Source organism: Lagopus leucura, unplaced genomic scaffold (genome assembly GCF_019238085.1).
Source record: "Lagopus leucura isolate 7727_CA_CO unplaced genomic scaffold, USGS_WTPT01 Super-Scaffold_73, whole genome shotgun sequence".
In the NCBI taxonomy this organism is placed as follows: domain Eukaryota; kingdom Metazoa; phylum Chordata; class Aves; order Galliformes; family Phasianidae; genus Lagopus; species Lagopus leucura.
Window position 1 is genome coordinate 48676794 of NW_024962252.1, and position 24592 is coordinate 48701385.

At 39.7% G+C, this 24592-nt stretch overlaps 1 protein-coding gene across 2 annotated transcripts in view; it reads left to right on the forward strand.

Annotated features, from left to right (window-relative positions):
• Positions 1–24592, forward strand: part of PDE7B (phosphodiesterase 7B) — a 164766-nt gene that overhangs the window by 123307 nt on the left and 16867 nt on the right. For both annotated transcript variants that reach the window (XM_042877859.1, XM_042877852.1), the window contains 4 exons: positions 7330–7413; positions 20454–20605; positions 21128–21191; positions 23254–23349. In XM_042877859.1, the coding sequence (XP_042733793.1) occupies positions 7330–7413; positions 20454–20605; positions 21128–21191; positions 23254–23349 (396 nt within the window). The remainder of the gene's footprint in view (positions 1–7329; positions 7414–20453; positions 20606–21127; positions 21192–23253; positions 23350–24592) is intronic.

Below are 24592 nucleotides of genomic sequence, written 5' to 3' on the forward strand. Positions count from 1 at the left end.
TGCTTTTAGTTCTGTAACCCTGTCTCTTGCTACCAGTTACCAGTCTCTGTCATTCCTTTGCATACAGAGTCCATTAGCGAGTTTATGAAATTCCTGCTGGCAAACTCCAATGTCTCGGTTTTTAATGTCTCTAAAAGTAAAAAGTTTGCATATGAGTAAGCAGCCTGTGTAATTTACCCATTTTCTTATGCTCCCTTTCTGTCTTTGTGTTCTATGCTACTTTGTGTGAACTTCATATGAGCTTCTTCATATGGGGCTAGAATTAAGTAATTATCAATTAGAATTTAATTGTTTCTTTTCATAGGGAACTGTAGTGCAATTACTATTGCATAGCAAGTGTTTTGCTTTAATGGAGCTGGGGATAATGCTACAGAGATGAGACTACACCGTATGTACTTGAGGGTGTGCCCTCACACGTTGGTAGGAGCTGAAGTTGCGTGTGTCTATTGGTATTTATTACAAACTAAGTAGTATCAGTCACAGGGCTAATTGCAGGTTTAAAATGTACTTACAGATAAGTTTGGTGTGGTCCCAACTGCCTGAAAGCAATCCTCATGAACAAGGCCTGGGATTTTCCCCGCATCGTGCTGTGTTTGTAGCCATGGCGCTTAATTTAGGAGCAGCATGACTTAGACTCACTGCAGTAAAAACCAAAAACGTGCAGCAGTGTTAGGCAACCAGTCTGTTAAGTGTTAGTCACTGGGTGGAGGTACCTATTCTTCTCCCCTCGCTTACACCTGAGGATACATGAAATACATCTGGCCGTAAGGCAATAACTCACAGTGCAGTACTAAGCTCAGAAACCACTGAATGCACTTCCAGTGCAATATAAGATACTGGCATTTTGGAAAGCTACCTTCATTAGAACATGTAGGATTGATTATTTGTTGTAGTCGGCTCTGACTGTTGTTCTGGTTGGATGCAGCTGTTTGTTTCTGCGTGTTCTGTGTTTGCTTGTGCAAGTACAAACAGGTGTGGGAAGAGGACATGGGTATGGGCAATGACTGCTCTTACCTGGCTCTCTGTGGCAACTTTTATCTCCTTGAATTTCAGTTCAAATTCTGCATGCTGTGACAGTTTTGCCTCAAGATCTTTCAGTTCAAACCCTTTTCTCCCAGGTTACCAGGTGTGATGTAATATGCTTTAAGGAAGGATTACAAGAGTGTATGTAAAATTAATGTTTAGTTACATTTACTCCAGATGTCCATTTGCCAGAGTGGACAAGTGTTCAAGGCATGTCTGCAGATCCTAGTGTCTTCCCCTAGCTGTGCATCAGGACACGGGTGATTATATCAGGAGACTATCAGTATTGAGGAGGGTTTTACGAGCAGATTGACAGCTTCTGATCTATCATGTATCCAGACTGGCACAAGTAGAGCTAATATTAAGAGATTAAGATACAGCAGTTGTACAGACTTTGTTCAGTAAAGGAAAGCAGAAGTTATGCTTGCCTTCTACAGTCCGGCAATGCCAGTAGTTTATGTTGAGCTGGCAACCACAATTTGCTCTGAATATGGTTCCGTAAGAAAGCTGGGGGTGAGGGATGTCTTGTCTTCAAGAGTTGCTGGTTTGGAGATGGACTTTTGAAAGCTGAAACTCAAGTAAATAGTAAAAATAAATAACTGTAGCTCAAAATATGTTATCTCACTGAAAGAAACTTTTTCCAAAAAATTCAGATCTCCACAGGGAATTCCTGGTTCCTCAGATCAGAAGTTTAAATTTCTCCTTTGTGAAAAGGAAACTGGCAAAACTTTTGTAATTCAAGCCTTTACCTGCAGTACTGGTATAAGAATTATTCTGTTCATTTATTTACTTTATTATTACTCTCTGAAGGTTGTATGTTCATGGGGTAGAACACTGCAAGAGGAATTGAGTGATCTTCTCTAAGTTTCTACACTATCCTTTTTTAAAAGGGACTGTTGACAGTTGTCTTCCTCTGCAGAGCCTTCTGAAACAAAACTGCCAAATGTGTTGGGTTTAAACACTATTTAAGAGCTCGTTAGGACTGTTAACAGAAATGATGGAACCATCATATGATGCAGAAAACTTAATGTTTGGGAGCATTCAGGTACTTAAAACTTTGGTGCTCATAAGTGGATGAAGTGAGGTGGCTCCCAGAGTGTTTCTCCCACTAGAAAGGAGTTATCCCATCTCCCTAAGGCTTAATGTCAATCTCTTTGTCTGCTCAAAGGAAACCTTGTTCACTTCAGATCTTGCGCACGTGAGGGAATAAGCATGAAGTGCTTTCTGCAGGCAGGAATTTACAGCTGTGATCCTTGTAACACTAGAACTGAAGGAAAATAATCAAAACAAGTACAAATACAAATCTTTCTGAACAAGCATTAGCTGATTTCAAATCAAAAATAATTCCTGGAATCCTGTACTTGTTCTTAATCTTTCAGTCTGAGCTTGCCTTTCACCCAAAATAATGGTGTTTTAAACATCATCAACTCATCTTCCCCCACCTGAGGAAATCTCAAGCCTTTATATTACTGAATTCCATGTACAGGTGGCCTTGTTACTGCCCCTCTGTTTTCCACGGAAAGCACTCAGAGACTGCAGGATGTGTCCTAAGGCTTCAAGTCAGCTAAAGAAATATTTGGATGAAAATTGTAGAAAAATCTAACCAGAATAAATACTTGTAACCTCCTGTGAATTCTCTGTGGTATACTGACTTACCACATGGAGCTGTATACTAAATAAAATCAAAAATTAGATGGCTCGCCCTGACTTCTGCTGCATGCGGCTGCTTGGTTGTTTTGTCCCAGCTATAGACCTGTTTTCTCTCCTAATTTGTTGTGTTTACTCAGTGAAATTGAATCCCACATCACTTCAGGCAAGTCTTGGAGAAGCTGTTTTCTTCAGTGCAGATGGCTGTTTGCTCCAAATATATGAGGCAGCCCAGGGCCGCTTCGTTCTTCTCTTAACCCTTCTGCCCTGAACCTGTGCTGTCCCTGTCTGCTGTCATAGCACATTGGCTCTTGCCATGCTCGACGTTTTTCCATGACTGTAAGCTGCTGTGCCTGTCAGTCATGTGTTGTCAGCTGCCTCATGTCCACACAGGCTCCTGTTACCTAATACAGCTTTCTTTGACTTCTTTGCTTTGTCTTCTTATCTGCTTGTTGTAACGAGGATGAAGTAAAATTAAAGTGTGCAGTGACTACCAGGAGAGGTCTTCGCTGGAAGCTGTCGTGGTGATTTGGCTGAAGCAAGAGTGCAGCAACTTCACCCTGACTGTGAACATTCCAGCCACACAACTTCAGCCCGAAGGAGCCAGGGAGGACCTGTACCCTTGCTGTTTCCCTTCGCCCTGTTTGTTTCACTTGGGAACACAATGAGCTGTCAAAATTTCCTGCCCTGCTTCCACAGAATCCTTCCTTTTGCTCCAAAAAGGATTATTTATCTTAAGCTGCTAATTGTATAAATTGTCAGAACAATTGTTTAGCTTGATTTTAAGGTGGAGAGCAAAGACATGTAAAGATCTTCTGGGGCTGATGAAAGTCCCATCAAAGCCAAATCAAGTCAAAGGGAAGGAGACTGATGTGTTGCCATTAAAGGCCCTTGACTTACGGAAATTAAAAATCATGTGGTATGGTGCAAATCTGGCACAATCCCAATTCTTAGGGATTCTCTGTTCAATGTACTTATATGTAATTAAAAGTAATAGAGAAGAATATAAGAATTTTCCTAATCAGTTCACTAAGAAAGAGTGGAGGAAATCAGGTGTGGTTGATTTAGCCCACTGCCACTTCCTAACTAATCCTTCTCAGAGAGAGACTAGGTGGCACCTGGTAAAGTATTCTGAAATAACAGATTGATGAGGTAGAGCTACTGGATAACATCTTTGACTCATCAGAAACTTGCCTTTCCTGAGGGCAGAGTTAATAATCCTGGAATGTAAGGGTTTTAGTGGTTTTTATTGTCAGTGGGAATGCAGATTTATTCTGCATATAGATTTCTGTAGTGCTTGACATAGTCCAAGCTTCTGTAGTCTGTAAAAATGTAAAATGATACAAATAGTTGATATTGATCATGTCAGTAATTTCCTATGACTTCAGGTCCTCAGGTTTGCTTGTTAAAATTCATTCATGTGTTCTTAACTTGAAGTTTATTCATTACCATGCATATTCCTTACCAATTTCAGGTAAAGTTTCAGCATTAAGACTTTACCACCAGTTGCTTGCATTATCTCTTTCTTCAGTATAAAAATTCCTCTGATGACCGAGATGATTATTTTTTTTATTCTGCTGTTTATCAGCAACAGAGATTACTGCAGGATGATCTTTCTTAAATGAAATGATTCTCTGGTGTCCTGATCGCCATTCTAGATGTCCCTCTCTGTCCTTTTTCCAGGAGGAACTGAGCTTTCTCAGGCACTCTTTTTTTACATGAGCTTCCATTAAGTGTTGTCTGATGGCATCAACACCTCCCTCACCTCAGACTCTGTTGGAATTACTTTTCCTGAACTGTGTATATATTTTTGGGTTAGCAAGGCTTTAGTTCCATAGGAGATATCAACAGCACTGTGAGAGGAAGTTGTGCTGCTAGTAAAATGGAAGTGGAAGCTGCAGGCATCTGGGCCGTAGAGGCAAAGAAGATCACAGTAGCAGTGAAGTTTATTTAAAATAATTGTAGCTGCATATACCTGTATATTCCCAGCTTTGTGTTATCATTAGATCTCACTAGCTTTGCTTCTAAGCCAAGGTCATTAGTTAAAAAAGAAAAGAAAGGAAGAAAAAAAACCTGTTCCCAGTATGAATTTTTTAAAGACCATGTAGTAATTGCTCACAAGCAGAAGTTTCCTTTCAGCGCATCTTGTTATCTTCTTGCCTTTAGTCTTTTTCCAATTTAAAATTTTTGTACTCATCTCTTGCCTTCTCTCATACATTTGATGAAGTCCATATGGTCGAAATATACTGTAATGTTATTTTCCTACCTAAGAGCTATTTTATTTGAGGTAATTCAGTGACAGGCTTTATCTGGTTTTGGTCTGTCTTTGGAGAGCTCATGTTCTGTTTTCTTCTGTATTTGAGTTGTCTCCCTACCTACAGCAGTCTCTCCATCAAAATTTGGGATCACAGTGTTAAGATGAGAGTTTCCATTTGTAACCCTGTATGATTTTGTTATTTTCCAGTACTATGGTGTACCTCTTGATCTGATAAGTCTGTTCTTTCATGTTCAGAGAGAAAAATCATTCTTTCTTACACTACTGCGTATCTTAAGGTTTGGGGTGTTTTTTTTAGACTTTTGGGGTTTGAATTTTGTCTCTTTCAAATAATTTGTTGAGTCAGTCAGGAGTTATATGTTTCCTAGTCTGTTAATGCAGGGGGTTATTTGCAGTTTCCTTTTAATTCATTGATGCATACAGAAAAACAGAGGCCTCAATTAAGGCATGCTTTGAGTCTAAACCCATTCTTTATTTGCTGATAGCTGGTTGGTGGCAGGCTTAAGCCTGCCTTTTTTGTTGTGTTTTTTTTTTTTAATGTACCTTGTGCCCTGTGCTCGCCATTGTTACCTTTCTGCATGAGTCAGCCAACACAGTGGGTCCACCTGTGGTGGTGAGCAGTGCTTTTATGTGAGGGTGCTGACAGGGGAGCTCTGACTCATGGATGCCAATGAATCCTGCTTTACTGTTTTACAAACTATTCGCTCCACCCAGAGAGAAGGGAATAGGTTTGTATACCTGAGTTATTGCAGTTGCACGTGGCTTGAAACTGCACACCTCTGAGCTGCCACAGTTGAGGGGCAGGCAGAGGTTTACCTCTCCTGCCATGCAAAAGGGTGCGTGGGGTTAAGGGCAGCTCGGGTAGCTTGAGGCTGGATCCTTGGAGCCAGCGGGGGAGCTGTGGGTTGGCAGCTGGGCACAGGGAACACATGTTCTGTCGCTGGAAACAAAACAGCCAGATGAAAGTAAAGATTTGTGTTTATAATCTGAAGTGACTGTTTGAAATATTCTTAATTTGAGTGCATGTTCCTGTGTCTTTCATGCCCCTAAGCACCCCTAGAGGGCATAGAAGATTTTTTCCCCCTTCAAATAGTCAACTTAATCATTCTGTTTGGCTTTCTTCCCTTAAACACAATTGCAAGCACATTTTAAGAGAACTTTAGATAGAAAAAATAACAGCATCTAACTAGGTCCTTCTTTCATGCTGGAAGATGTTTTCTTGTTTTTAAACATAAGCAGTAGAAGCTAGAACTAGCAGCCAAATTCTTCAACAACTTTTGTTTAGATTAGTCAGATGCTGTGTTCAGGTCCCCAGGGGAAGCACAATTCAAAATAACTAATAATTCATAATTGTACTGTGAACTCTGAGAGGCCTTTAGCAAGCTGTCTCTGGAAGTACAGTGAGTATGTTTTCAGCATGATGGCCTGTGCTCCTGCAGAGGAGGAATTGGTGTTGCAGAGAGCTGGAATACCCTGACCTGAGCTTCTAAATTCTCAAAACTTATTCTTTAAGAATATTTAAGATCTTGTTCTTGGGATTTTTCCCATGTGGAACTGGGAAAGTTACAGTACAATATACGATTTTTACATTTCCATATTTAAAAAAGCTATCTACTTTCTGTCTACTTTGAAAGAGGTTTTGTATCCCCTGCGCATGCTGAGTAGCATCTTTCATCTCAAATGAGTTTTGCCCATTTCATCGATGTTGCATAGCAAGTCAGGTACAAATCAATGTGAGTTATATAGGGATACCATTGTACTGTCACTTTGTAATGCATCCTAAAGCTGTGGAAATAAATATACATTCTAAAACTGTGGAATAATCTGATTTGAGAATGTCAGGTTTCAGTTAAATAAAGCAGCTTCTGTGTTAGGAAGTGAAGGCAGCTGACGTTTTCCAGAATGGTCAAGAGCAGCAGTAAGAAAAACAAGACAAACAAAAAAACAACCCTTGTATTTTGGTTTGGGGCTTTTTTCATCCTCTCATGGTTTTGAGGCCAGTCCCACAGCTTTGGAGGTCTGCTGGACAGTGAGCCCAGTCCAAGGCCAAGCCCTTCATGTGTGATGCTGTGACAGTGAGAATTCAACTCACTTATTTGGACAAAAGAAACAAGACCTCCACCATACTCCTGAGAGTGTTCTTACTGAGCAGGAAGCTGCTCAATGGGAAGAACACATTTTTTCTTGTGCCTTTTTCTGATAAGAGGATCAGCTGTAGTGCTTTACCCAGTTACCTAGGGATGTCATGGAGATGATTTTTTTGGACCTTAGTTTTCCCTCTGGAGGAGTGTAACGTCACATTGAACAGAAAATAGATCTGGTCCTAAACAGCAGAGAAAGACAGCTGCCCCTTCTAATGTCTCGGGGGATTTTGTGTTTTGCAGGAGATGCACGGGTGAGAGGTCAGACAGGGGTTCTCTCCGAGCGCCGTGGCTCCTACCCGTTCATAGACTTCCGTCTTCTTAACAGTAAGTGCAACCCTTCCTTTGGGTCTGAATTTATTATTTTTTTTTAATCAGCATAGAAGGTAAATGAGCCAATGTATCTCATTGTATACATATCTGTAGTCCAGCTATCTTCACGCAGTCAGCATTAATAATCCTATTATTTCCACGTAGTATTTGACTGTAAAATGTTGTGGTTATAGATGAATAGTGTCCATAATGCAGAGCATGTCAAGTAAGTACAGTAGTGCCATGGGGCGTGCTGGGAAGAGCTGGGGTTGCTTCAGAATTAAAAAGATAAACCCCGATGTCCTTTAGCCTCTTAGCAACAGTTGGAACAGATTTATGTGAGTCTGTTATCCGGTCATATAGAATTGGCACAGACAGAGAGCATGTGACAGCACTGACCAGTGGTTTACAATAACATTAATTTTTCCAACAATTAGAACCCAATCCAAAGCCCCATGGAGTCTTCTCATTGACGTCAATAGATTTCGGGTCAGGCCAGCAGTGAACATCTGTTAAAAATAATCTTAACCTCATTTTGATTGAAGTTATTTTGCCACTGTTGTAAATAAAGGAGGGTAAATTTAAAAGGGGGGAAAAAAGAAAAAGATACCAAGTTGGGCTTTTTTTCACCTGGTGAATTCTATATACTGATCACAGCCAATTAGCCAGTATGTAAATAAATAATAAAAATACAAATCAGAGAGCTCTTCATCTTGAGCCCTGTAGGACTGTCTCGATGTTGTGCTAATGCAGTGTTCAGACACAGACAGATTAGATACATCCCTGTGTACTGCACAGATTGCTCCAGTTAGCCTGTGAAACAAAAGTTATTTACTGTCTTCATCAAAACAGACCAAAACTCCAACCGTTTGTTTAGCGATTACGCTTTATAATCTTCCAGCCATTGTGGTTTTCATTAAAAAGCAATTATCAGAGCAAACTTTAAAATCTTCTTTTTGTAAGTGCTCTCCAGAAAAACTGGGAAGGGGAGAGGTAGGTGGCAGGAAGGAGAAGACCAGCTGCAAAGGGAGAGGTCTGGCTGGGAGTCAGGAGGAAAGAGACCAATAGGCAGGGAGGACTTGGGCTCTGATCCGCTGCATTTGCACGAGCTGGCAGAAGTACTGCAGTTTAGCAAAGTGCTTGCTCTCAGCTTTGCTCATAGAAGGTGTTTTCTAGGTCTTAGCTCCATCCAAATGCTTGCTGTGGCTGCGGTAGAAAGGTGTAAGGGATAGTACAGGTCCAGACATTTTGCCAGGACAAGCAGGGAATAACATATACTGGTTGTGCAGAGCTCAGGATAATTTCATACTGCCAATTGTCAATGATGAATGTAAAGAAAAAACTTCTATATGGCTAGCTGGAAATGTTGATGCCCTCATAAGGACTAAGAGAAAATACTTTACGAATGAGAATTGTTTTAGAAGAGAATATACACTCACATTTGAGTGTGACTAAGTGAATTCCTTATTTGCTTTTTATTCTGAATACAAGCATGTTATTTAAAATTCTCACTGTATGTCTTCCCCAGTTAAAGAAATCAAAGAAACTGACAATAGGACTTTTGTTTTTATTCCTTATAGACAGATCTTTCCAGATCTGGGATGGGCTGGCACTGCCCAGGGGTTGTCAGGGGAGAGGGCTGTGAGGAGGGAGGCTGAGAGCCACAGCCTTTACTTGAGTGTGGAGCAGGGTGCTCTGTAACCTTTCTGCTCTACTGCTGAGCTTAAAAGTGATCTGTCTCTCTTCAGGCACCTCTGCTCCTATGTGGGAGGGCAGCTGGGTTTTATGCTCTCTTATGGTTTGGGTTTTTTTGTTTTTTTTTTTTTTTGTTTTGGTTTTTTGGTTTTTTTGTTGTTTTTTTTTTTGCTGTTTTTTTTTTGTTTTTTTTTTTTTTTTTTTTTTTTTTTTTTTTTTTTTTTTTTTTTTTTTTTTTTGCTGCTTTTCCTTTATCTGAAAGTAGGCAGTAAGACTGATCATGACTCTGTAAGGAAAAGCAGTGATCCTGATCTGGGGTTTCTCATTGTGTTCAGTTCTACCTATACTTTTTTCTGCATGGGGAGTGGTGTAGCCTAGTTTTTCAGTCCAAAGAGTGGACTGAAGTGACATTTATGACACAGGAAGATGCTTGGTACTGATGCATACAGATGTGTTTTGCCAGGAAGTAAACAGACTTCTATTTTATTTGTTTATATCCATCAATTTCTTCTTCCAGTGAATTTCTTCGGTGCATGCTGTATAAGCATCAAAAAGCATAGTGCTACATGTCCTAGTGTCAATAGGCATGTAAATGCCAATGCTGCTTTTTTTTTAACAGTATCTAAATCTTTAGGTTACATTTTTTGCAACATGTTATATTGAGGAGGTGAAGAGAGCAGGGCATTAACCAATAGGCAGCTAACAGAAGCTGCTGCAGTAATGAGAAGTGGGACTAGGCAGAGAAAATTTTATGGTAAACATCCTCTCAACTTGCAGGGAATTGTATCATAAACATTCCTCCAGCTTTTTACTAATTCAGACAAATGGAATTTTAACTAGAGGTACTTTCTGGTATCATCTGAAATATTGTTCTGAGTACCACCCTTGTTTTAAAGTAGGGGGAGCACAGCTATTTGAGCTAACATTTGTGATGCCATCTAAATGTTCCTCCAATGGCTTTTTGTAATATACAGAAACTCAGTGAGCATTATTTCACCTTGTCAGTGCTACGCTCTCAGGAACATAAGGATATTGAAAGATCCTATTGGAGGAGATGAAGGGTTTTTATAGCATCTTCCTGTCTTTTCTGGACCTACTTGCAAGCCTTCCTTGAGATGTAGTTGCACCTATGGCTTTTGGGACTCTGAGATAATTCTAGAATTCAGAACTGTACACCTCACTGTGCTCACATCCACTGCTCAGTCTCCATCAACATTCAACAGGTATTGATGAATGCCAGTGGGTGCTAGGGCAGAGCCCCTGCCATGATGGCAGGGGATAGCTGCAGTGCAAGCTATGCTGGGTTGCGTGCAGCACATGGGCCAGGCATGCCTGAGTTAAGACACCTGTAATTTAGTTCTCTGGTGACAAAGCTGCTCACTGAATCACTGGACTGTATCCCTCCAGTGACTAATATGCCTTGGTTAAGAGAGATTTCATTATCCCTTGATGAGATGTGACTGTGGTAGTACATCATTTCATTGCATTAATTAAAAGTTTCAGGGAATTCCCTGCAATAAATCTAGTGTTGTAGGTGGGCAAGCAGCAACAACCAAAAAGACATCACCATATTATGGTTGGATTAGATGCTTTGTTTTATTGCCATTAAGATACATGGGTGATTAATAACTTTTTATTTACAAATTTGCTTGTCAGTTTGTCAGAAAGCAAGGCATAGTGATTCTCTAGTTCCCATCTTCCTTACACTAAGTACTTCCTCTGTACTGAATGGATGAATATTATTAAAATGGTTTCTGCTTTCATTTTTTACATTTTATTGAGAAATTTTGCATTAGGAACGCTTGGGTTTTGACCCAGAATCAATCATCCCTTTGCTTCCCTTATCTTGTGTATCCCAGTACCCCAGTATCTGACAATTTTCATCTGTATAATTGGTATTGAAAGGATGGAGTCACTGTTCCCAAATGGTGTTAAAATATTTCTTTTTTCTTACACATTGCACAACGAAAACTTACAGTGGGGTTTGAGAGTATCTAAAAGGTCAAAACATGTTTGCTGATATTCCAAGGCTGTATCTGTATGTTGCCTAGGATCTTGCTGGCATTAAGGCAGAAGCTGAATAAAAAAAAAAATAACTACTTTAACCTTTGCTTAGCAAATAAATTAGTATATATTATATGTTTTTAGCAACAGATAGTGATAAATAGTGATAATAGTTACTACTCAGTCTCTTTCCCTGATTTGCAGTCTGAATGGAGTCAAGCAAAGTCCCGTTTTTCTGTTTGTGCATAAGGTGATGCTTTGCCAGCATGCAATGAATTATGTAACACAGAAATAAAAAGTATTGTCAGAGTTAGTAAAGGAAGATATGAATTCATGAAAAAGTCTCTATCTCAAAGAACCAAAGTCTGTGGATGTTTGAATCTGTGGTTTCTGCCTGTCTACAGAAAGATCCATTTGCAAAATTTACATTCATTTTTGGTTTTGGATTTTGAACAACTCCAAGGTTTTCAGGTAGGGCCCTTCTCCAGGGAAAATAAAACTTAACCACAGCCACCGACCCAAAACTGAAACATCAAGTATCCTGAATCCAAGTGAATGAGGTTAAAAAAAAATTTGGTTAACTGTCTTGTTTTGTTGCCTTTGGCTAGAAAAGGAAGTGGGAGTGAGAGATGCCTTTTTAAATATTTCTGACCTGGGTTAAATTAGGACACTAGAAGTCTTGTGAGGAAGTTTAAAGGACTGATTGGATTACTCGGATCCCAACCCAGCCTGTGGAGATGAGGCCAAAGTTCCAGATGGTTATTAAATTAGAAAGGGAGAGATCTCATGAGGTCTGCATCATTTCTGCATAATACCTCCCTTAGTCCTCATGGATAAACACGTCCAAAAGATACTCATCAACTGTAGAGGCACCACAGACTTCTTAATCAGGTTAGCTTGCATCTTGTTTGAATGACAAGAATATTTCCAGCACTGAAGTCAGCTTATGGCCTTGCTTTCAGTTTTCCTCTTCAAGAAAGAGGAATCGAGTTTCTCTTAATAGTGTTGCAGCACAGAGATTGTTCTGTTTTCTGGGGACACTTCACACTGCACTCAAAAATTTCTCTTGTCACTGGAAGTTATCCTGGTCTATCCTTGTCTTCCTGCACTCCTCCTTCAATCAAACAACAGAAAGTTTTTCTTTGTTTGTTTGAGGTGGATTTTTGTGTTTGTTCTGAATGTTTGTTTTTGGAAGTTCTTAACTTCTGCAAAATTTAATACCAAGGTAGAGTAGAAATTGTTCTACTTCCTGCTGCTCTTACTCTTTGTTTAGCTTTTGCTTTTCTTTTGTAGAAAATGAAAGCCAAAATGTAAAACTTGAAAATGACGTCCTTATAACAAAGCTGAGGAAGTGTGGGATAGATGAGTGGACAGTGAGGTGGGTTGAGAACTGGCTGACTGGCAGAGCGCAGAGGGTCGTTGTTGGTGGTGCAGAGTCCGGTTGGAGGCCTGTAACTAGCGGTGTTCCTCAGGGGTCTGTGCTGGGTCCGGTCTTGTTCAACATCTTCATCAATGACCTTGATGAGGGGATAATGGCCACCCTCAGCAAGTTTGCTGATGATACGAAGTTGGGAGGATTGGCTGACACGCCTGAAGGCTGTGTTGCCATTCAGCAAGACCTGGATAGGCTGGAGAGCTGGGCAGAAAAAAAACGGATGAGGTTTAACAAAAGCAAGTGTAGAGTCTTGCATCTGGGGAGGAATAATTCCATGCACCAGTACAGGTTGGGGGATGACCTGCTGGAGGGGAGCTCTGCGGAAAGGGACCTGGGTGTCCTGGTGGATGACAGGTTGGCCATGAGCCAGCAGTGTGCCCTTGTGGCCAAAAAGGCCAATGGCTTACTGGGGTGCATTAAAAAGAGCGTGGCCAGCAGGTCAAAGGAGGTGATCCTCCCCCTCTACTCTGCCCTGGTAAGACCTCATCTGGAGTACTGCGTCCAGTTCTGGGCTCCCCAGTACAAAAAAGACAGGGATCTCTTGGAAAGAGTCCAGCGGAGGGCCACGAAGATGGTGAAGGGCCTGGAACATCTCCCCTATGAGGAAAGGCTGAGTGAACTGGGTCTGTTCAGCCTTGAGAAAAGGAGACTGAGAGGGGACCTGATCCAGGTCTATAAATATCTAAGGTGTGGGGGGCAGAATGGCGAGGCCGGACTGTTTTCAGTGGTGAGTGGAGACAGGACAAGGGGAAATGGCTGGAAACTGCAGCATAGGAAGTTCTGCACAAACATGCGCAACAACTTCTTTACAGTGAGGTGACGGAGCACTGGAACAGGCTGCCCAGGGAGGTGGTGGAGTCTCCTTCTCTGGTGATGTTCAAGACCTGCCTGGATGCCTACCTGTGCGACCTACTGTAGGGAACCTGCTTTGGCAGGGGGGTTGGACTCGATGATCTCTGGAGGTCCCTTCCAACCCCTACAATTCTGTGATTCTGTGATTCTGTGAAAACTTGCTGATGTATGTGTTTTCATATGCTAGCAAAATGCAGTAATTGGGGCTACAGTAGCTTCAGAAAAAAAAATAGCTGTGCTGCAAACACACAGTTTTAGTGAACACTGGTGTGATTATGCAGGTTTGTGCCATTTTTAATACAGATTTAGGATTCAATTCAACTGAGAATGTCCCTTTAAAAGCGTCCAAATTTTGCGTGACCCAGTCTGCTACCCCACCTTCTTTTCTCTGATTAGAAAAGGGAAAGGGTGTACTGAAGATAACACTGGGGATGCTTTCCAAATGACCAGAGGAAAAGAGAGAACAAGGAGAAAGGATCATTAAGATGATAAATGAAAGCTGGGTTTACTGTTGCTACAGGTTATGTTGCTTTTTTTCAAGGGGGGTGGGGATGGGGGGGAGGGTAGGGGATGTACGGTTTCCTGTTAGAGAAACTATAATTGGTTATAAAACATTTGCAGTTCTAGTGGGGGGGGAAGGGTTCTGAATGTGCTCCTGTACCAAGACTGATGTGGCAGAACAAAAGCTCATATTGAAATGATAATGGCTTTGTGGTAAAACAACACACCATACTGTTTCCCGAGGGTTTGTAGGAGACTTAATAATTGTTACCAAGATGTTTGTTTTCATAACGATGATGGATGACCCGAATAAAGGCTGTAAAATGTGAAGACAATCAAATCTAAATTCATCTGAGATTTGTATATAATCTATTCCTGCTCCTGTTGTTAAGGCTAATATTCTGTTACTTCTTTGGCATCTGCAACCCCAGTTCTTTCAGTCTTAGAAGTAATATGTTTTGGGGTGGTTGGAAAGTTGTAGGACAGGTGTTCTTCAAGTTGCCAGCAATTGTGCAGGAACTTTGTAATTCAGAAAGCGATCTGTTACAAGCACCATCACCTGAAGCATAATATTTCAAGAGTAGGAAACCCCATAGCAACATGACTTAAAAAATTGGTGTTCTGGAACCTCTCACATTTCATTAACTATATTAGACAAAGAAGCATACAAACACCTCTTCTGTAAACAGGGCACTACATTGATTTCATGCAGTTATGCAGTAAGGTGAAGGATTTAATCTTAACTCAAATTTTTAAAAGTTTTGTTTTGTTCCTGCTGATATTTGGTTTTTCTCTGATGTGTTTGGACTCCCACTTTCTTTCTCATAGCCTCTTCCTCATTGGAAGACTGTTTTTAACCCATTCAAAGAGAAATAATACAGTTGTAACAGTGGCAGCTAACAAAATAAAGCACTTGGCCTCCAAAACTGATTTTTATCAAAAGTCAAGGAGCAAAGAACACATTTTGCTCATACTTATTAATGTTTTGGAATCATATTTTATGTAGTCATTTCTTACAAGGATAAAAAAGACAGTGAGTGACATAAAGCATTTTTACTTGATTGTTACACGTTTCAAAATACCTAATTTTGGATTTTAGTATAATTAGCAAGTATATTACAATAGTAAAAAAAAAAAAAAACCTTGGGCTTAAAGTATTACAAACAATGATCCTGCCCCTAAAACCCCATTGTTACTTAGCCTCAGTGTCATTTTAAATACATTAGAGCAGCAAGTGGAAACAAAATGTGCATCAGAACTTTTTGGATTCATTCCTCTCTAGGTTGAAGAAGTCTCATGAGACTTTCTAAATTTGCAAGATTTTAGTACAACACTTTGCAATCTGTAGACAGTATCTAGTGTAAGGTGTTCATCTCCATCTTCTTAGTTGTGGTGACCAACTGAGATTCAGAAGTGCAGCTGAGACATTTACGTGAGCATCTTGGTCCTTCTACACTAGGTTGAAAGGTGCCAATTGACAGTTCTCTGTAGGTTTATTGTGCTTTGTATGTTTTCTCAGTCCTATCTTCAAAACTGTAGCTTCTTTTGTGGAGGGTTTTTGGACTGTATTGTTGTTCATGGTAATGGGAAAGCTCGGACAGCGTAGAGAATAGAGGTTACCTGTACTACTTCTAGTTTACCAATGCCTTCTCCAAAGTTCAAGTTTGAAATACGAATTTTGAAATGAATTTTTACTTTATCTTTGTAAGTTCACTATCCTTACCTATGCTGCTCCTGTCTTTTGATTGATGTAAAAAATCCTTAATGTAAGTGAGGAGACACAGCTTTTTTTTTTTTTTTTTTTTTTTTTTTATCATCAGTGCTATGTATTCATCTTTGTAAGAGAAGATTAGTAACCATGTCATGCACTGTTTGCCAAACAAGATTTCAGTAAATGTAACCTAAATGCCTGGCATGATTTGACCAAAAAACAACCAAATAAACAGTGGATAAATACCAACTGTTCCTCTTAAGTCAATTAAGTCAATTAAATGAATGCATCTTGAGCTCTTAATAAAAACATTCTAGTCAGCTGTCAAAGCAGGAAATTGTCTCTGGTATTACAGAAGCTAATTGCTTCCCAGGGTCCTCTCTGTTTTCAAATGATCTGGGCAATAAATTCTGATCCTCTCACTTTATCCTTTGGATATTTCAGCACTTCTCCATCAATCCTGCCTGATTCTTGAGGCATATGCTTGATGAGCAATGGATAGGTACCCAGTGTCTTTACATCCTCAGAACAAGGGACAGGGTACTGTAAATTGTATGAGTCAAAAGCGGATGTTTAAATGTGATTTGTGTATGCTATTTTTGTTTTCCATCCCTTTAGAAAAGGAAAGAAAAGGAAAAAACATTTTCTGCTTCTGAATCAGCGGGCTTTTGAAAATTAATAAGCCTGTTGTTACCCATTCATACTGCTGAGTGACCTGCTTTTATTGTGCACTGAGCTGCAATAAAATAAAAAAGGAGATGCTGTGAAGGAGAGCTCACAGACATTATTTGAATGCATAACCGAGTTTGTTTACTTGAAAAGAACAATAACAGTGTAATGAATGTCTGGTGTAGTGTTAAGTACATCCTTGTCCAAATTTGATTTATGTGATCGTTCCTGGATGTTAACTCAACCATTGTTAACATAACCTCTGTAATTTTTACGTTCGCACTGCCTGCGGGCAAGCTCCTGCTCAGCAAAGAAATCTGGAAGAAAACTTGTAGCAGCTCCTAGTGCAGGAAACCTCTTTCCCTGAAATAACAGCAGTCGGGCTGTAGTGTGCCAATAGGTCGTGTTAAGGTGACCAGATCTGTGTAACTGGAGGAGCTCTGTTAGCAGAAAGGCAACCACTATGGCTTATTAACCTCTTGAAGGCTACGTGTAGCAACCAGACATTGTCTATGATCTGATATTATGCACGCAAGATAGGGATGTCAAGTGACCTCATGAAGAGTTTATCTTAACTTGCTGCCTGCTAAAACACATCAGGAGATGCACTGTGAGTTCAGATGAACTGTGGTTTTAAATGTAAACATTAAGATTTGTGAGGAAAGCATGGATGGTCCTCAAAGTGTGGAGTTATGTTAATACAGTCCCTGAAGTAATTTTGTTCAATATACAAAAATGGGATTCTCCAATCTCTGTGCTAGGCAGTAACTCCACAGGAGAAGAGAATGCACATCTCTGAGTGAGACATGTTGTGCTGTTTTATGTAAACAAAACATTCAGAAGTTGCCACAGTGATTAAACACAATTCTCAAGGGAAGTTTTATGGGTATAAACAAAAGATATTCTTGCTCGCCTTTCATGTTAATTTCAAAATTGCATGTAATTACTAAATTCTTCCCGCATGAGCCTTACAGCTTGTTCTCTTCAGACAGATATTATAGCATGCATTTTAGTACCCTGAATTCTACAATTGTCATTTTGATATCTAGAAAGATATTTTTGATTAATTTATGTATAATTCATTTTAATCTAACTAGAAATATCTGCCAGTAACTTTTTATCTTTTGAAGTCATTGATCAGGTGTGATCATCAAAAGTTTGTGCTTAGAACTTAAATTTAAATTTACTATTGCCAATTAGGAGATGGTATGCTCAATGTGCAGCTCTGTTATTCACATCATTCACTTCATCTTAAAACTGTGTCTTGATTTTTGCGTCAGGTGGCGGATCCCATGCGCCAGGAATGGCTCTATGCTGTTGGGAGATTCTGGCTTGGTTTTGAGCTGAAGACAAAATCTCAGCGTTTGCTCTGAGCTGCTTTGCTTTTGACTCTTTTTGATCTTTTTTTTTTTTTTTTTTTTTTCCTCACGTGGTTTTGTTTTTAACACTGATGAGAGGAGGAGAAAGAGCGAATGCTGATGAGATGGTAATAGTTGAGTGTTGCATCGTAATGAGGCATGTTGCTCAGGATGATACAGTAACCCAGTAAAGCCTATAGTAATCATTTGACAAGTCCCATGACTCATAGACAAATCAGTTGTTATTGGAATGACCTAAAAGACATGCTTTTAACGCTAAATACTTTAAGACAGCATCCAAAGTCTGCATGTTGATAGACTGCGATGCAGCATTTGGGCACTTCTGTCAAGAGCCCAGTTTGAAAATACATTTGAATACTGTGAATTTTTTCTCATAAGAGGAGATGTGCAGGGCAACAGATTGTTGTAGGTGACCTTTATTTGCATAGTATTTTGCAATTTAGTATATTTGTAATGTAATGTTTATCTGAAGCAGGTTCTGTTTCAGAGGTGCTGTCGGCTGTCTCCATGGCTTGTGTTTCAGTTGAGACCCATGATACATCTGTGAAACAGTATGACATAGCATCAGCAACAAATTTGATGGTTCAATCTGGAAAATTTTTCACAATAAGAAATGTTTTATTTCTACCTGATGTGTGAGTGTTTTGGTAGTGTTGTCTGTGCTGCTGAAACAGCCAGGTAATCCAGCGGATAGAACACAAAGTTCTTCAAGTGTATTTCTGCTTGTTGGGACTGCCCAGACCATCAGCTCTAAGATCATCCATCTGTAGGAATTCTGCATCTGAATTTTAAACAGTGACAGGTGTGCAGCAAAGATAGACTTAGGGAAATTGGTAAGTCAAAAAACAGCTGACACAGATTAAAAAAAAAAAAAAAAAACATAATGATTTTAAGAGTGTTTTACTATCTAGGAAATAAACTCAATGCCAGCAACTTCTTAGAAGCAGTAAGTGAAACAAAATGCAAAGACAGGAGCCTGCCAGACATATAGTTGTGACTGGATAACTGCTGCAATGTGTATATGTTAATTACCCTTTCAGTAGGCCATGATGTTTCAGCATTTAAAACGTGTAACAGCTCAGGAAGGTACTGGCACATCATACCTGAAAATCTAACTCCAGGCTGGTAGCAGTGACATTGTTACTGTTAGCATTCCTGCTTTTTCCAAGTTGTAATAAAGCTATTTTGTGTGGGGTTTTTTGTTATTAAAACTCAGTGGAGTGTTTGGCACAAATCTGTGACTTACAAGTCTAAGAAAATACCTCCTAAGTTATTTTAAGTATTTGGTGATTACTGACTTTCTGTCATTCCATAACTATGTTGTTTGAGAACTGTTGGATTATATAAAGAAGAAATTTGCTACAGTAAGTGCTCACATCTGCTCCTGGAGAAATCCAAATATTGAACCATCTAAGGTTAAAAAGAAAAAATGAAACGAAAAAAAAAACCCAAAACAACTAATCAGAACTTATCAGAAAAAAAACTATTGGAATGATAAAACACATAAAAGCAATATCCAAATAATATTTTAGTTTCACAACAGAACAAATGAGCAGTGCTGTGGAGAAGGATCTGGGGGTCTTGATAGATGAAAAGCTTAACATGAGCCAGCATTACTGTTTTCTAAAAGGAGTGCTTAACTATCAATTTCTTGCAAGGTTCCTCCCATCAACAAAGCTGTCATATCTTTCTTACTACCTTCTAACAACTGCCTCTTTTTCCAAAACTTAGACCTGACTGCAAAATGCAAACATTCCAGTTGTGCATGAGGTTCTGTTAAAAATTCAGATGGAATGACTTAGGTCACTGCCAGCTTTAGGAGGCCTGCATGGTGCTCTCTTCTTAGCAGTAAAGTAATTTAATTACACTAATGACAGATTTAATCACTGTACAAGAGCTACCCTTTTTTTTCTTTTTTCTTTTTTCTCTTTTTTTGGTGTGTGGCATACTTAGCCACACGTTTCCTAAAATTATCTGGATGCTGACTTGGAGGAACGTATTCTTTTGTATAACTAAAAAGGGAAGGAATTACCTGTGTTTACATCCCAAGTGGGAAAAGGGCGTTTCCTTCATTTATAGTTTGCTGTGGTATATGGAAAGTGTAATGCAGTGGGGCTGTTAACCTATTCTTGCTGCTGCTTTTTTCTGCCCTTTTCCAAAACTGAGTCATGCATTTGTGCTCTCAGGCCATATTTTGAATTCTCTCTTGGTGTCACGCTTTTGTTGCAAATTGACAATGAGAGTAGTTGCTGTATTGCAAATGCTGTGCATAAGGCCACCGGTGTCTGCTTGGAGTCTGCCCAGTATAAAGAAGTTCTGTTAACTTCTTATAAGCTCCAGCTGTAGAGAGAAGTTCCCTGTCTGTTTGCCTGCAAGAAGCTTTCCATTTTACTATGGATCACGAAACATTACTTCTGTTTGTTTGCAAGAGACCAATCATGCTGCTGTGCCAGTCCTGTCTCATTTGCCTACCTATTAACCCCTCCACAGTTACATGATATATTCCTCCCATGGTGATTTAGCTTGGATCACGTTAAAGCCTGTGGCAGTGTCTTGAACTCAGACCTTCCAACTCCTATATTACTACTCTGTTTACTGGGATGTATTTCTTTTCTGAACTAAACAAATGTATTACGCTGAGGTATAGGAATTTGAATGTTTCCCCTTCATGAGGGCTGGCAAGAAGCATGGATGTTATCACTTCTGAATCATTATAGCAAATTTTTTGCTGTGTCTCTCTAATAAATAAATGAGAACATTGTCCTTGATCTTGGTCTTTATGGTCTTCTGTACTGATTGCTTTTTGTAGATACAACACTCTCAGGGGAAATTGGCACCAAGAAAAAGGTGAAAAGACTGTTAAGTTTTCAGAGGTATTTCCATGCATCCCGGTTACTCCGTGGAATCATACCACAGGCTTCTCTGTACCTGCTGGATGAGGACTACCTTGGGCAAGCACGGGTAAGATGGGTCTCCAGATCTCTACACATCTTAAAATATTCCATGGAGTGTAAGTTTTGTTTCATTGTTCAGATAAGAAAACGTGGGAATGGCCTCAAGTTGCACCAAGGAAGATTCAGGTTGGATATTAGAAAAATCTTCTCCAGAGGAGTGGTCAGGCACTGGAACGGGCTGCCCACCGAGGTGGTAGAATCACCATCCCTGGAGGTGTTGAAGAAACTACGAGATGTACTAAGGGACATGGTTCAGTGGGAAATGTTGGTGATAGGTGGACAGTTGGACTGGATAATATTGGAGATCTTTTCCAGCCTTGTTGACTCTCTCTGAATCATTCTAAGCAGTCCTCATAATACAGCTAAATTTGGTTCTTAAACTTTGGTATTTCAAAATACATCTCTATAGCTTTCCTGAGCAAAGCTTTAATCGGGTAATTGGTTCCTGCAACTTCAATATGGAATAATGATTTCAATCTACTTTGCAGTTTGACATACCAACTTCTTCTTTTTGTATTTGTTTTTCTAGCATATGTTATCCAAGGTGGGAACATGGGATTTTGACATTTTCTTGTTTGACCGCTTGACAAATGGTAAGTACTTAAAAAAGAAAAATATGTATCTAGTTAGGGTACCTTATATATGACTATCTTAAAAATGTCCAACTAATATTTTACTAAATTTTCCAGTTTAGATTACTGAAGAGACTTGGACACAATTAGCTCCTCTTAAAATCATATCCTTGATCTTTTCAAGCTTTTGCCAGAATGTTCATAACTACTGGAAAACATTTAAAGTGTGGGTTGTTTTTTTTTGTGTGTTAATGTAATCTGTTATATTTGTTATAGTCACGTTTTGCTTATTATGAATTAGTTATTAGTTTCAAGGAAGTGTTTCAGTTTCCTTTATGTAGGAAACTCCAAAGCAACTTTAAAACAGGCCAATTAGATACATGAGTAGATCAGTTGATAATGCCTTTAACCAAAAATACCTTTACTTTGGGTCAACAATCTGGATAGACTAAAATAGGAAAAGTATGTAAGGCGTTAAAACTCAGTGAAACTGGAGCATGTCCAGAGAAGGGCAGCAAAGCTGGTGAGGAATCTGGAACACAAGTCTTGTGAGGAGCAGCTGAGGGAATTGGGGGTGTTCAGTCTTAGAGAAGGGAAGGCTTAGGGGAAATCTTATTGCACTCTACTACAACGGCCCAAAAGGACATTGTAACAAGGTGGAGGTTGGCCTCTTCTCCCATGTAACTGGTGATAGGACTAGAGAGAATGGCCTCAACTTGCACCAGGGGAGATAAAGGCTGGATATTAGGAAAAACTTCTCTGAAAGAGTGGTCAGGCTCTGAAACAGGCTGCCTACAGAGGAGATGGAGTCACCATTTCTGAAGGTGTTCAAGAATCTAGGAGATGTGGTACTAAAGGACATGGTTCAGTAGACAATATAGATGGTAGGTGGACAGTTGGACTGGATGATCTTGGAGATCTTTTCCAACCTTAATGATTGTATGATTTTAAATATGTGCCTATACTAGCATGTGCCAAGTAATATCTGTGCAGTGAATGTGTGTCGGGCAGCTGCTGAAGAGGTCACAATCACACCTTTGGCCTTTCTGTATTGCTTTTAGGAATGAGATCCCCCAGTCCTTGCTCCCAGTCTAAGTAGTTTGGCAGTGGCAGAAAACGTAGGAAAGCTGGTTTAGAGGGTAATTTGGCTGAGCAACTGTCAGGGAAGAGTGGAAAGAACTGCAAATGGCAAGGGAAATAAAAACATTTCTTCCAAATCACCTTTCTGTGCCTCTGTTCAGTAGTCAAGGCCAAGTAAGCCTCCATGTCCATATGTTTGTTTTCTTTCCTGAGTTACGTTAAATGAGAAAAGACTCCCTTCAGACATTGTTTTTATTTTGTATGGGTTGGTTTGTTAGGTGTTTTTTTCTAACCGTTCTGGAAACGCTGGCATTGAATTACACAGCGCAAGCTTTTCTGAACACTGTGTGTACGTATAATTGATCATATAATATAGTTTGATATATGGTTAGGCTCAGTTTTGTCAGTGTTCCTGCTATGAAATTCACAGTCAGACCAACATTACCAAGTGGGACTTGAGATCATAAATCAGTAACTCATTTTCATGTCCGCATCATTGTGAGATGCACTTGCAGCTGAGCTAGCTATGTGCATTACGTACATGTTTCACAGTTGTGTATAAAATCAAAAGCTTCAATTTGCAAGCTACAGAATTCTCATTAAGTAATCGATTTGTACAGTATGGCAAGCCAAAATGGCAAAAAAGCCATTTGCTCTTTCCTGTCATTTCTGGAGGGAACTTGGATTATGAAGATGGTGTGGTTTACAAACAATCCTATCAGAAGATTTCCAGTGGATCGATTGGCCTTCTGTGTCTAACTGAAATAGCAGATGCAGTGGGACACCAGAATAGAGCATTTCACTGACACAGACAAACTGTCAAGTCTTATTTGTGCAAGAGAATAATATATATAAGCTATTATTGAGTATATGAGTATCATCTAAGCTAATATGTTGGGAACTAAGGTGATAGGAACCAAGTAAAAGGAAACTACCAACTTTTTTAGTCTTGGTTGATAACTACACGTTTAAAGCAATCTAAGCTGTTCCTCTCTGCTTTTAGGAAACAGTCTCGTAACACTGCTTTGTCACCTCTTCAACATGCATGGACTTATTCACCATTTCCAGCTAGATATGGTTACATTGCATAGGTTTTTAGGTAAGTGCTCACCTTTAAATCATCATTAAATGCAGGTTACAGCTTAAATAGAGCCTCAAAAAAGGCATTGGCTTGTTCTGCATATCTGTGCAAAATCACAATGTTGTTTTAGTTACTTCAAATATTTCTGTGCTATCTACTAGGGTACAATTAACAGGCAGTAGAGGGTCTCATTTCAATACTTGTTAGGTCACTTGAGTGTCTTAAAAGACTCTGTATTGGACTTAAGCATCTCAATACCACAGTTGCACTGATGATTTAGAAAAATGTCATGCAGAGATGCGGCAGGCAGAGGAGGCCCACACAGACAGATGTGCATTGCAAGACCTACCCGTGCACAATACAATTGTGGTACAGCAGCATTATTTCACTAATAGACCACTGAGACCCAGGGCATTTAAAAGCTTAAGTGCAAAATTTAACAAATTATATCAAGCTGTCTACACTGAACAGTGTTGATGAAAGCCCCTGCTGCTGTTACTGCCAACAGAAATATTAGCCCCATGCTGTTTGCGAACCAAAGGAAGGAATTGGCCAAAATCAATTGCTTTCTGCATTATGTTTTGAATGCAGCTGAATGCTGTTTTTTCTGAGTGTCGGATAGAGTTTCAAAGGCAGGATCTCTAAAAAAAAAATGCACCACTGTTACTTCTGGAAGTCTTTCCTCTGATGTGGAGACAGATCTCCCTGGCTATTCTAGCTGCTGTGGCCTGACATGAGGTGAATATTCAGTTAATGAGAGCTGAAGCACGGAGGGTATAAAGGGTTACTCACTATAACTTCAGATTAACTGAAAACAACGTATAGGCTGGGATTTGCTTTGGTGTAGCCCAGGCTGGAGACAAGCACTGTGGTAATTTTATCTGTTTGATCAATTTGATGGTGTGAAGAAGAGCATTTTGGGTGAGAGCACATGCAACTTCTACCATTTGAGTTGTATTGCCCCAAAATGATGCAGGCATTGCTGCAAAGAGCAGGTGAACATGAAGTACAAACCTCAGTGGTCTTCTGTGCTAGTGCAAATGAGAGTTAACAGGGATGCATTCAGATGGAACTCTTCCAGTTCCACAAACTGAAACAGGAGGAGAGACTAGTATTTTAAAATGGAAGCGCAGATGTGGCTGTCACAGGAGATCTTTCTTCAAATACGCAAATGCAGTATCTTTTAATTCTCTGTAGGAATGCCTTGGACTGTAGTCCTCAAACAGCAAATAGTGCCAGGATGTGAGGGCCTCTCCTCCTG